This window comes from Callionymus lyra, chromosome 1 (assembly GCF_982586985.1).
Source record: "Callionymus lyra chromosome 1, fCalLyr1.hap1.1, whole genome shotgun sequence".
In the NCBI taxonomy this organism is placed as follows: Eukaryota; Metazoa; Chordata; class Actinopteri; order Syngnathiformes; family Callionymidae; genus Callionymus; species Callionymus lyra.
The window spans coordinates 40,883,190-40,896,166 of record NC_141818.1 but is presented as its reverse complement, the minus strand read 5'-3'; the positions used below and the strand labels follow the sequence as shown (position 1 = coordinate 40,896,166).

At 39.6% G+C, this 12,977-nt stretch overlaps 1 protein-coding gene across 1 annotated transcript in view; it reads right to left on the bottom strand.

The window, feature by feature from the left end:
• Window positions 1-10,650, bottom strand: part of hhip (hedgehog interacting protein) — a 30,489-nt gene extending 19,839 nt beyond the window's left edge. The window contains exons 1-4 of the mRNA XM_087807803.1: window positions 9,942-10,650; window positions 6,162-6,354; window positions 2,461-2,605; window positions 1,558-1,759 (exon numbers count right to left, since the gene is read on the bottom strand). Coding sequence (XP_087663929.1) covers window positions 1,558-1,759; window positions 2,461-2,605; window positions 6,162-6,354; window positions 9,942-10,238 — 837 coding nt within the window. The 5' untranslated portion in view covers window positions 10,239-10,650. The remainder of the gene's footprint in view (window positions 1-1,557; window positions 1,760-2,460; window positions 2,606-6,161; window positions 6,355-9,941) is intronic.
• Window positions 10,651-12,977: the final 2,327 nt, after the last annotated feature.

Here is a 12,977-nt window from a genome sequence, read left to right as displayed (position 1 = left end):
CATCTGATCGTGCCACGTAAACAAGTCAAACCAATTATAGAGTTTTCGAGCTCAGAGGTGCGGCAAACGAAATGCATCGTAAACAAATATCAAGGCACTTTAGTAGAAATCATCCAAACAGATACGATTACACTTCAGTCGGCGTCGAAAACACACGCAGACGCAAGGTTACACGGCTCAACATCTGCACCTCTCTCTCAACATGTGCCTCATTAAAGATGCAGTTAGGGCACAAAATAGTTGCTTGAAGGGCAAAAGCATAAGGTTCCGAACAAAGCAACAAGTGGGCTATAAAATTCCTTTGAGGAACAATGTGGGATCTATTAAAAAAAAAAAAGCCATTAACCCATATTGTGAAAATGAGCAGCGAGCACAATACGAGCTGTATGTACAGTTAATTAGCAGATAATAGCAGGATGATTAGCTGGATCACATTTGATGAATGACTGCTTGTTTGGCGTAATTATATAATTGAACGCTAATAGACTACAGACACCGCTTTTAAAGGATTTGTCTTGGCCAGGGATGTTCCTAGCAGTCCGCCGAATTAGCCGCTGCGTTTACATAGGTGCAAACAGTTTTAGTGTAACCACTCCAGAGAAGAATCTGAACAGTTTCTTTTGAACGGACAGAAGTGAAAAGTAAATTATCAATACACTAGTTAGACATGTTGTTACACCAGCGCACACAATGGTTGGACTATTGCTTGATCGAGACCCCAAATCCAGGAGCTGTTTTCTCAATATTCACAGAGTGAACTGAGTTATTTTAAGACTGTATAAACGTACGATTGTAAATAAATACATTCAGAATAACATTGAATTTTGCAGAGCATAATTTAGGAGTGTTGAATTCAAGCCAATATTAAATTTGCCCTTTTGTCAAAAGTGGATAAGGCACAGTAGGACCTAAAGACAATCAAATTCAATCTGGTTTTGACTTTTAATCCTGAGTTAATCCAAGTACAGACTTGTAGTCTCATGGTATGTGATATGTATGAAGTTGGCAAAAAAACTTTGCGAACAGAAATCACAACATTGCGCTCAGTTTAGGAGGTTAAAAAATGAACAACCCCTAACCCTAACCTATTTGACTGGTTTATCAGGAGGTTTTTCCTGCTCAATTTTCCTCAATTTCAGCAAAGCAATCTTCTCGTCTATGATGTCACGTAACAAGTGAAGTTATATCTTCTCTCATCTTGGAGATCGTTTCACCAGATATAAAGGTATCGTATGTTTCAGAATAAAACTCAAGAGTTTGCATTTACTTGATAAATTTACCAGATGCAAAAAGTCCCGAAAAACCATTTACTCTGCTCTGGATAGATGCGTTCCCAATGTGGTCAACGATTAAATAAGACGTGTATTTCTAAGAAGATGCTACGGCGGATACAGCTACCTGCATGTTTTAGTCAAACTATGAGCTAGATTGTCTATTCAGACTAAGAAAATGTTTAATTTAGAAGGTTTTTTACATGCATTTTTAAAGTTCAGATCTTGGTAAGACAAAGGTTATAGTTGGGTTTTCTCTATTATAACAGAGGTTCACAAGATGTACCTTGAGGCCACTCTGCACCAGCTTGTGGATGTCCAGGTAGGGCTCTTTGAGAAGCTGGAGGTCATGGGTCAGTATCCGGACAATACCCTCCCTCTCCAGGACAAAAAGTCGTTGTGATCCATCCCTGCAGTTCACAACGGCCACCGGCTGCCGAAGACCACTCAACACCTCCTGGACACAGTAGCAGTTGTGTTTGTGTTTCCTGGGAAACAAAAAGGGGGGAGACATGAGGTCCAGGGACTGACCAAGGTGAGAAAAATCTACTTTGACGGTGGAACGGTGCTGGAAAATATGGAGTTGCACTGCAAGTCTTCGCAAACCTAACAAGCTGTAATGATTGACAACATACCTGCCATATCCTGTTTAACAACGGGTCTCTTGGAACATTTACACAATAAAGATTGCGATGTAAGAAGAAAATTACCGTCTTTTTCTTCCGTTCAATAAAGTTGTGTCAAACCAGTGTTGGCATGCAGCATATGATCCCACTATTCTTGACACTTTGTTTAAATGCACAAGATGACATGGAATGTAACTTTTACTGCACAAAAACACAGTGATCTACTTCATAGATCAATTTAATGTTTAAATAAAATACATTTTTTTATTTTAAAATAAAAAGCCTAATGCATTATCTGTTTTGCCTAAGTCTGGTCTTCTTAAACCAGGAGATGGAATGTGTCATATTATGAACAAAAGGAAGAGTTTGAGTGTCTGTCAACTTTTATTATGATGGTTGAGATAAGCAAACTTAAAAGGGAAGCAGGTCCCATGATTTCTAATACAGGCTAAAAAAGATATGTAGCATAGATTGAATGATGCAGGTGGAGAACTCCAAAAAACTCAGTTATAAAAAAAGATAAAATTGTTCACCAAAGAAATAATATGAAACAGGCAACAAACCTGCTGATTTCATCTATTTTCTCATCTCCCAAGTAGTTGGAATCTTGCTCTTGTGGTTGCTTTCGTTGAAAATCTGGGAAGCATAAGCTTGCGTCTCGTCTTCCATAGTATTGGCAGAACTCGTCCACATCTGCTTGAAACAATTCTGTAAAATAGAGAAATGGACAGTCTTATCTAGCAGATAGTTAAAAATCTCAACATAAAAAAACTGTTTTAAATCCTGACTACAAAAAACAAGAAATAATCAAACTGTTTCTGCACTGTTTAAATGACTGAACACATTAATATGACATTTTCAGAAAGTGTTTTTCAAAGGGTTTTTTCCCTGAAAACATGCAAAACATGATTCAATAAAATACAAGATCCATTTAAGTCAATAAAACAAATCACCTAAATTGGGACTGTGGTGACAAAATGTGTCATTGTTGTTGGTTCAGCATTACTTTAAGGGTTTAGCTCGATGACATTGTGCATGTTTTGATAACTCAGGCTCTCTTCTTAAGCTAATGTCACTGCTGGTCTAGTGGTCCGACACTTCCAGGGCTTGGGTTCTAATCATAGTGAGGATACTTTGTTCAGTGAAACTATTTCATTTAATCTTGGGACCATTATTGCTAAATGTCACAATTATTAATAATATTGTTACTGTTACAGTTAAAGTTTATTAAATACAAAATAATTCTAGGTATATAATAAATGCATATAAAAAAAAGAACTTTTGAGAAAACCAATGATTTGAATACCATCAAGCAACAATCCAAAGTTTTCTCGATAAATAAAAAACGATGCTCAAAATGCCATCAACTGCTTCAATCTTCAAATATGAATGGTTACATCATCCAAGGTGTAGAGATTATTCTGAGTCAAATGAGTGTTTTAGTTATTTCCTTATCAAGTGTCTGAATTTTGTTCATATTCTGTCTAATAGAAGTCTAGTTGATTGTCTTCTCATGTCTTGTTGACTGTTTATTTTATGTCCTTTCTACTTATAGAAGTTTATTTATTCTTTCTTTTACTGATGGTTTTGCGCCGTGGTTCTGAGAGGACTGCAATTTCATCTGTGCTGTATGTCATTCATATAGTATATTTGACAAAAACTATGATTATGTAAGAAAAAAAACCCTGAAGAAAACCTAAATTATGTTGTATTGATTGGTTTTCCCCTGAACGTGTCTTGATGCTTGTTAAAGTACAGTTCACTTTAAAAGACAGAGAATGGGTAAAACACAAAACTCTATTTGGTACTAAACCAGTCCACAACGTCTGCTGATTCAGCATTATGGTGAGATTGTACCATTTTAATTTTTACAGTTTTTATATGCATGTCTTTCTGTAAAATAATACAGACATCAAACTGGTCTGTGATTCAATTAAGGTTGTGCACCCGTGACTCACACCCTCCTACACGATTCCACTTTTGTTTTGAAGTTGATAAACTGACCTCAGATCGACTGACATTTTAGCCAACGTTCTAATATGTTGAACCCACCGAGGGTCTTCTACTGACGCACCCATAAGAAAGTTTCAAACAACAAGTCCGAACGATAGCAATGCACGTGTGCGACATCTTGCGACCAAAAAACAATCTCACCGACATCCATTCCTCTAGCCCACTTCAGTGGACGGCGGAGAGCAAATACACCAGCGATAGAAACACAAACAGGACTACCCCTGTCGTCGCTTTCATCTGCCACACACCGGACCACAGACCCTGACCGCACCAAAACCCAGGAGGTGATAGGATATCCCTTCTAACATCTAAACACAACATGGAGATCAAACGCACGTAGAAACACTCCGTCTTTACCACCCACCTACTTGTCTACCCAGTTATCTTAACCACGCTGGCTGGGGACCCTGAAGGCCGAAAGGGGGGGGGGGTCGAGTGAAAAGGGAAAGAAGATAGTCAGGAAAGTGAGAGCCAGAAAGTGACAGGATTCCTTAAAAATGTTGAGAAAATCATTGGGAAAAACAGTGACTTTTGCCGGGTATTTGTTAGGTATTATTTAACCTGAGGAGGGTTTTAACTGGAGGGCATCACGTCAGAGGAACAGTCCAGCCAGAGACAGTACCGTGTCCCTATTCCTGGCTCCCTCGTGCTGCAGTTATACTTCCATCTGGTTATCTTCCAAGGCAGCCTGGGTGGCCCACCCCAAGTACTTGACATCTTGATGCACTTCAGCAGCTTTACATACACACTACCTTTGTAGAAAAATAAATGTGTCATTCGTCACCACATATGCTGATTTGTTGAGGCCTACAGAGGAACGAGGAGGGCTCAGGATGGAAGAGAGACGCAGAATCTAGCCGGAGAGAAACCTCCATAAAAGTCACATTCCTTAACCAGCTAATTCACAGAACTGTCTGCTGCTCGCATGTCCTCGATTCCACTCTTTACCAGATGAAATGGAAAAAGTACGTTACGTTCATCGACATGGATTTATAAACGTTTATATTAAATATTTGCAAAAAAATGTAACAAAGTGAATGGAGTACATATTTAACTTCCTGCACTAACCGGTACGTTATTAGGAAACATGATCAGAATTGTGATATTTATCTACCAGGAATGTCATCCATTTAAAGATGGATGACATGATAACAGTCACACTCCGCTGTCTAAGTCCTTTAAAAGCCAAGTAAGCATTCTACACTTCACTTAAATCACATTTGAAGCAGCTGGATTTTTTGCTGGAAAACACATTCAACTGCATTTGATCCACAAAAATGGTACTAATGTACTTTTAGTTGTGCGTGACACAAATAAAGGTACATTTGTTTCGACAAATATAATGTCAAGAAGAAACATAGCTCAAAGGAATTACATTTTAGAGATGATACATAAACTATTTTCTTACATCGACATTGACTTCCTGCTGACAAAAACAGTGCTTCCTGTTTGTTAGTAAAATAATAAACACAGTAGTTACTCATTATTTGTATGCATTACTTTGATGTAATTGTCTAATATAGTTATAATAGCTTAAATAGTGTGTGTCAAGTTGTTTGTATCTTGTCTTGGACCTCTATTGTACTCTTATTTTATTAAGGATTTTTATCTAACATGGGACCGGATTACTCATATATGTTTATTGCACATATGTCTTCACAAGCTCACAAGAGGAAGTTCTAAGTGGTCATGTCTAGACTAAAGCCAGACTGCTCCTGCTCAGGTGTATCCAGGAAAAGGCGAAAAGAAAAGCATTCTCTTTGTTCCAGTAATTTCGCTCAGGTCAGGGCCCCGGCTTTTCAGGAAATTTGTTTTAGACCCACCTGTGAAAATGTAATATTTTCCATCCACATGACAGGATATTTGTGTATTCTTACAACAGCAACCGCCCCTCGCTCACCTCCGACAAGACAAACAGACCAGAAACCATCTACAGCTGGCGTCGTAAACAGCGGCTTCGGCCGGCGACGGCGGCGGCGAACGACTATCATGTCCGACACAACTCGAACGTGCGGTAAAGCTTCTCGAATGCAGAGGTCAGATGAGGTAAGAGCTGAATAAATAAATGTTCACGGACCAGACTACTGACGCACCACCTCTCCAGATGGGAAAAATCGCTCCCGCTTTAGATTGAAGATATTATATGAATGAACAGAAAATTAACACTACCTTATTTTTTGTGTTATTGTTTGTTTGCACAGCACCTGGTTACAGGGACTGTAATTGCAGGCATTACTCCTGAAATAATTACCTGGTATATGCCCCCTGCAGGTGTAGTAGAATTCGCGGCAGAAGTCCTGGCAGAGCTGAGGCAGGTCTGGCTCCCGGTGTGGAACTTTGTCCGTGTCCAACGGGTGAAACAACACCTGGGCGTTGGGGGAGCAGCGAGCGCACTTGATCTCTTCCAAGAGGCGTCCACACTCTGTGTTATTGGTGGAGAAAATCTGGAGGCCACATGCAAAAAAAATTGATGTTAGCTTGACATTAAACGATTTTTATCTCAAATCACCGTAGAGTTTGGACGGTTTACATTAGAGCGTCCATGAAAAAAAAGAAGTTTTTGGGGTTTTTCTTTATATTCAGATTCTTGACAGCCTGTGAAAATATTGTCCAGGAGTCTAAATATACAAGAGACATTTATTGTTTGCAGATTAACCACAGGGATTACGCATGGTGTTCCAGACACAAAACGTTCCTTCGGGACTCGGGGCTGAACGATGAATGACAGTCGCTCAAAAACACCAGAAAAATGTTAGTTAAAAATCAAATGTTGACCATTTAAACCAGGGTTAAAAAACAAAGACTAAAATCGGTTCGCTTCCAGCTTGAAGGAAAATGCTTTGTCTCTGTGTGGAGTTTGTATATCCTTTTGGATTTCCTTTAGGGCACTCTCTCTCAGTCCAAAAACATACAGAATTGAAATTTGAATTCCTTTGATTTATTTCTTTATGTCCAATCCGGCCCATTCTTTACTCATTCCAATGAATTAGTAACACCAGTAAAAGGCCAGAATTTTCTGAATTCACTCATAACTTCTTTATTCCTCTTGAAGGGCAGGTAATGTTAAACTCCAACTCTCCTGACTCATGTTTCAAATGTTGAAGTCTTCCTCTCCAAGATGCAGAAAGTCTCTCATCATGACCATGTTTTGAACATATTACTTAAGTTTAAAATCTTAGCGAATGAGAGGTTACCAGAGCGGAGTCCATTACGAGGTAATCGTGGGGTCCACTCCTCCTGTAATCCCGATTTGTTTTATACAACGAGTCCCGACTTCTGGGATTTACGACACGATCGACAAACATCGATGCTTGACCAATCACAGCAGAGCAAAATCAAGCGTGTTCAGCGGGCGAGTTTAAGCTTATTTTCTAATGTAAATTATCCAATTAAAATAAGGTAGGAGGTCCGATATTATTTTGCGACACACTTAAATCAACACTTGACTTTTACTCATTTATTTCTACTCCGAGAGTCATAAAAGCGTTTTTTAGTTTTAGGAGAGAAAAAAAAAAAAACAGGCAAAATCTGAACACTTACAATTTACTCACTCGTGCTTAAAAACAACCCCGATTACAATTACCACGCCTGATGGATCTCGGAACGCCTAATGAGTGTCGACAAATAAAACCTTCTGAGTGGAACCGAGCGGCCATTCGAGAGAAGCAATCCAAAGTAAATTAGCGGGGTTGTTTTCCTTACAAACGATCTGCAATAAAACACAATGTTATCTGTTTTAGGTCAGCAGTGGAGCTGCTTGTGCAGCCAGACATGCGGACAGCCTGGCAGCGCTTATTGCTCTGTGTGAGGTCCGTGTGTAAACACCAATTTAGAGATAGACAGGCACATCATTCCTACTCTGGTATCAACAAATTAGCCGTCTGTCAGAGTCAATTAGATCGGAGGGGCCACGCTCAACCTGCTGACACTCATTGTATAACAAATGGATGAGGTCTTACCTTTTTACACGTCAGGTGCTACGTTTATACAACAGGTGGAAAAAAAAAAAAAAAAGGACAAATGAATCCTTGTGGGTTTGACTGACCACAACCTTAAACCCACTTCATCTGGAACTGGATGACGCTAATGTTTCTTTAGTCATGTAAACTTCAGTGAAACGTCCAATGGGTCATTTCTACGAAAAAAAAACTGATGTCAGCTCAACTTTAGGATTTATTTTAAAAAACATAAAGGACAAGCTACGTTTAAAAGATGTTACCATCCATGATGGACACTTAATTTAAGACTTTCTGCGTGAACGTACGGGAAAAATATCAAATGTTTTCCTGTCATATGAATGCCCTCGATTTGACTTCAGACCTTTTTTATTTTTTTATTTATTTCAAATTTCAGTTATACTTGCTAAGCTTTTAAAATGTCCTTCACTTTTCACCCGTTGTTACCCGTAAAAGGGCAGAAAAGACCGTTTCTGACCCTTTTTAACTACTAAAAAAAACGGTATTTTTATATAATCAAGTGGTGTTTGCTTAAGACCTTGGTTCCTAAAGGGTTTGAGAAATGCTAACTTCACAAATGGTAGTAAACTTGATGCTTGTTTCTGTTGCTTATTTTGTTTGTTTGTTATCTTTAAGTATCTTATTCAGAAAATCCTACGTTGTGTTTACAAAAAACACTGACAGTAAAAGTGACTGATTCTGAAGGCAGGAGCAAAAAAAAAATTGTGATTTGATATAAGAAATTGGAGAAAAGAGGACAGACGTAATCTTAGAAATAGAATGAATTCTATAAAAATACTATAATATTGTAGATTTAGTGATTGGGGAAGGTGTCAATGTTCTTAAAAAAGTGTTGGGAATGAGATTGCCATCTTTTTCTTTATCTAAAGTTTCCTTTTTAAGATTTTTTGTTTTCATACAGTGACCAATAACTATTCTGAATCGAACAAACACAAGGTCACACCATCACGTCAATCGCACAACCGAGATAAAGATCACTTTCGAACGCCTATAAACACCAATACAGATTTACTTCAATTTTTTCCATGGACCTCTCCGATGGGATTCACCAGGGTTTGCTGGTGACCCAGCATGCTCTTCTTTCTGTTCGTGGGCATGCCTGCCCCTCACGGGTTCTAAATACCCATTGATTCTCCTCGCCATGAAGCTGGCACGAGGTTTACGCGGGGAGACCTGCATTGGTGTGCTCTCAGCCGTGGCCCCCGTGTCCATATGTTACTGGGACGGGCTCCAGAGTTGCCATCATCCAAAAAAACAAGAACAAGTGGACCCTTTGTTTTGGGGGCATCTTTTTTTGCATCGAGAAAACGGGCGTCAAAAATTGGCATTTGCACTTTTAGATAACTGTCACAACTCACTAGTCCTCAGGAGAAAAAGGTGTGTTGTTGAGAAAGAGGGGGATGAAGGACACACACACACACACCCTCTTAAAGGCATTAACACTTGGGGGTGTGTGTGGGGATTGGGGGGGGGGGGGTGATGTTCTCCAGCTTCTCCCATTAGTGAAACCAACAAACACAATTGTGTTGTTATTCTTTCACCGTGCTTTCAGAAAAAAGGGGACTCCGTGTGTGGGCAGTAGTGTAGCTTGGGAGGAGGAGGAAAAAGTCGAGTCCGACCTATTCACTCGTTACCCCCGCGGGGGTATTTTTTTTTTCTTTGCGTGACGCGGTGACATTAAATGATGCAATTTCGCGTTTGTTTTGTTTCGACACAAAAGTGCGATGCCCACCCAGCAGCAGCAGTGGAACGAGCTGTTTTTTTTTTGCATGAGAATCCACCATAATCCGGGGCTCAAGTTTAGCACAAAAACAGAGCGCCCCCCCGGAAGTACTTTAAACGCGTCCTTGTTAGGCTAACAAGTTGCTAAAGCGTTAATTTTTTTAAATAAATTTAAAAAACATCAGAAACAGGTTCGATATTGTAGCGACGACTGAGACATCTTTAAACACCCCCCTGCTACGTCATTAAAAAAAACCGAAATCCGTGAACGCATCACTTGCGTTTAAAAGTGTAAACAATAGTTTTTTTTGGGAAGCGTTTGATTTACGTACCCTCGCGTCCATGCGGTGCATGATCTGGTAGGCGGCTCTCCTGGAGGGGCAGCAGGAGACCCGCGGGTACAGCCTGTGGCACACGTCGCCTCCTCCTCCGGTGCTGCCGCTGCCGCTGCTGCCGCTGCCGTCGAGCAACACTTTCCGCTCCCTCTTCTTCAGGCGCTTGGGCAAGCTTCCGTCGTAGCACCGTCTCCTCCGGGGGCTCATCTCTGAGCGCTCGCCAAATTTAGCGTCCCCGCATTCCCACACGTTCACGGCGATGGCCAGCACGAGGACGAATTGCAAATGCTTCATAGTTTATTTATTTTTAATAAAATAACAAAAATAATAATAATCATAAAGGTAAGTCCCAAATTTAAAAAAAAGGGAGAATTTCTTTTTTTTTTAAAATGTAATTAAATCTGACACAAAAATGGCAAGAGCAGGTGTATTGATAATTTAAAAAAAATTATAAATAACTGCCGTGTGATATTTACATTAAAATATATATATATGTATATATATAAAAAAAAAATCCAGATGGAGACAAGAATCAAACCAGCGCACGAGCCGCAAAAATAGCCATGAGGTTGTCCTTTAAAGTCGTTATTCCTTCAGCTGGTAAAATGAGTTTAAAAAAAAAAAAAAAATTACAAAAAAAAAAGTCACTCTCTGTGAACCTGTGGGAAATAAAGCGTGTGTGTGACTAAAGTCCTGTGAGCGCTCACATGTTTTCCCGTCCTCTTTTCCTCCTTCTTTTTAACCAGCGCGCGAGAAGGGGAGCGAGCGCCGTGACGTAGTGAGGGTTGGTGGGGGGGGGCGCGGCGCGGGGGCGCGCATGTGCCCGAACCGCGTCCCCGTCGAGGATAGCGTGCACCTGAACGACTTTATTCCACTTTACCTAAATAAATAAATACATTTCAATAGCCATTATTCTTTTCTTATACTTCAAACAAAGTCGTTCAATTTTATTGAATCAACACATGTGACTATTTTAATGTCAATCACTTCAGGTTTTTTATCCGCAAAAAGTCGCACATATAATTAAGTAAGTAAGTAAGTAATTTTTATTTATATAGCGTTTTTCCAGACCAGGGTCACAAAGCGCTTAAACAATCAAAACAATACTCAATAAAGTATATACTTTAAAGGTCAAGATAAAACTGATAACACAACAGGAGTTTCAGAAAATCAATAATAATAAAATAAGTAGCACTTTTCCTTATACCTTTTTAACCAATATAGTTTCTTAACATTACAGACAGCAAAATGAAAACCTTAAATGACTAGAAGGAGCCCAGGGTCTCAAGCAGACGACTTCCCACACAATTTCTATTTTTGGATGTGTTTTTATAGCAAAGTGAAAAAGGATTGTTGCGAGTCAATAACTGTAATACTAGCTTAGTATTATTTTTCAATTTTATTTATTGTTTTGTTTTGATAAAATGTCAAATTAAATAATGTAGCTCTAATTACCGATGTTTGCAATGCATGAGGTTTTCATAATTAGAAAAACAATTAATGTTTTTATTTAATTAATTAAAAAATAAAGTAGAAAGAGTGCTAAAGATAGGAATTTGTGTTTTTTTAATTAGTGTTTTACTGAGTTTTACTGACAAAATGGACAAAAATATTGGTTCTATTAGGGGGTGGGGGGGTGGCATTGACTATAAAAATCCACATGATCGTGACCCTCGCCGGATGACTCAAGCCTAGCAGTTACCCCCAAACTCTTGACTCCTCCGCTCTCAGAAAATTAGAAATCAGTTGCATAGGCAGCACCTGTTCTTTCTTGGGGGTTTTTTGGCACTCGACGGAGTCTCGGCTCAACTTATCAGCAGGAATCCGGAGTGGGCGGAATTCAGGAGGCGTTGGTTTGATTGTATGCAATTACTTAAATGCCTCTTTGTATCATGAAGCAGTGACAGGCTTGACTAGATGTTAACCCCCGCACCCCCCCCCCCCCACCATCTCTGCCTTCCCTCCCCAACCCACCGACCCTCCCTCATAATTCTTGAACCAACTGGACGCCTTTCAGAACCAAGTCAATTTGCTACTGCAGTATGGTTGGTTCTAAAAGAGAGCAGGGTTCCTGCAAGAGGAAGAAAAAAAAAAAAAATACCGTTAACACTGACAAGCTGAAAAAAAAATGAATACAACTGCGGTGTGAAAACATGTGGGATGCAGCTGTGGAGCACATCTGCTGAGAACGAAAGACCATAACAGAGACTCACAAGCTGACTCCGTCCTTACATAGCTGCGATGCACACAAACCGAAATTGCAACACTTTAAATGGTGAATGCAAAACAGGATAAAAAAAAAAAAATTGAATTTACTTAGTTTCACACATAAGAGTAACTGACCTCAGAATCTCTACACGATGCTTTAACCAGCCAAATTTAATGAGTATGAACATTGAGTTTTTTTCCCTATTTCTGCAGGGTCAGAAGGGAATTTTTCATGCCCTCCAAGAGGATATCCCAGAGGATGATGGTTTGGGTTTGTGTGTGACCGCAAAAGATCAACAGCGTGACTCAACAGCGTCGTGCGCTCCCTTAGTTCCACAGTGTACTGTTCAATCTGCTTTTAGCTGCATTGCCTAAAAAGAATTGTATCACAACTGTGCACAAACTAAATGTTTTTTTTCTTCCCCCCTCGGTTTCCAATCTTTGCTGGGAAAAAAAGCATCTTATTATTTTACAGGTTTAAGTGGAATAAACTCGCTCAGACCCTTAAAACACTTTTGTGAAATCAAGATTATCTGTTTGTGATAAGAAGAAAAAAACCCAAAATATTATTTAGTAAAGGACAAATGCATGAACTAGAAGTAAATAATTTGTCTATCCCAGTTTCTTCGGGCAAGATGCGGGGGACACCCTGGACAGGACGCAACACTGTCGCAGGGCACATGAAGTCCCCAAGTTCCAAATCAACCTCTCTATGTTTTGGGATTGTTTGAGAAAACCGGAGTACCCGAAGTAAAGCCACATGACACAGGGAGAACATATAAACCCCACACAGAAAGGGTCACAAGTTGCCTCCCTCCAGACCTG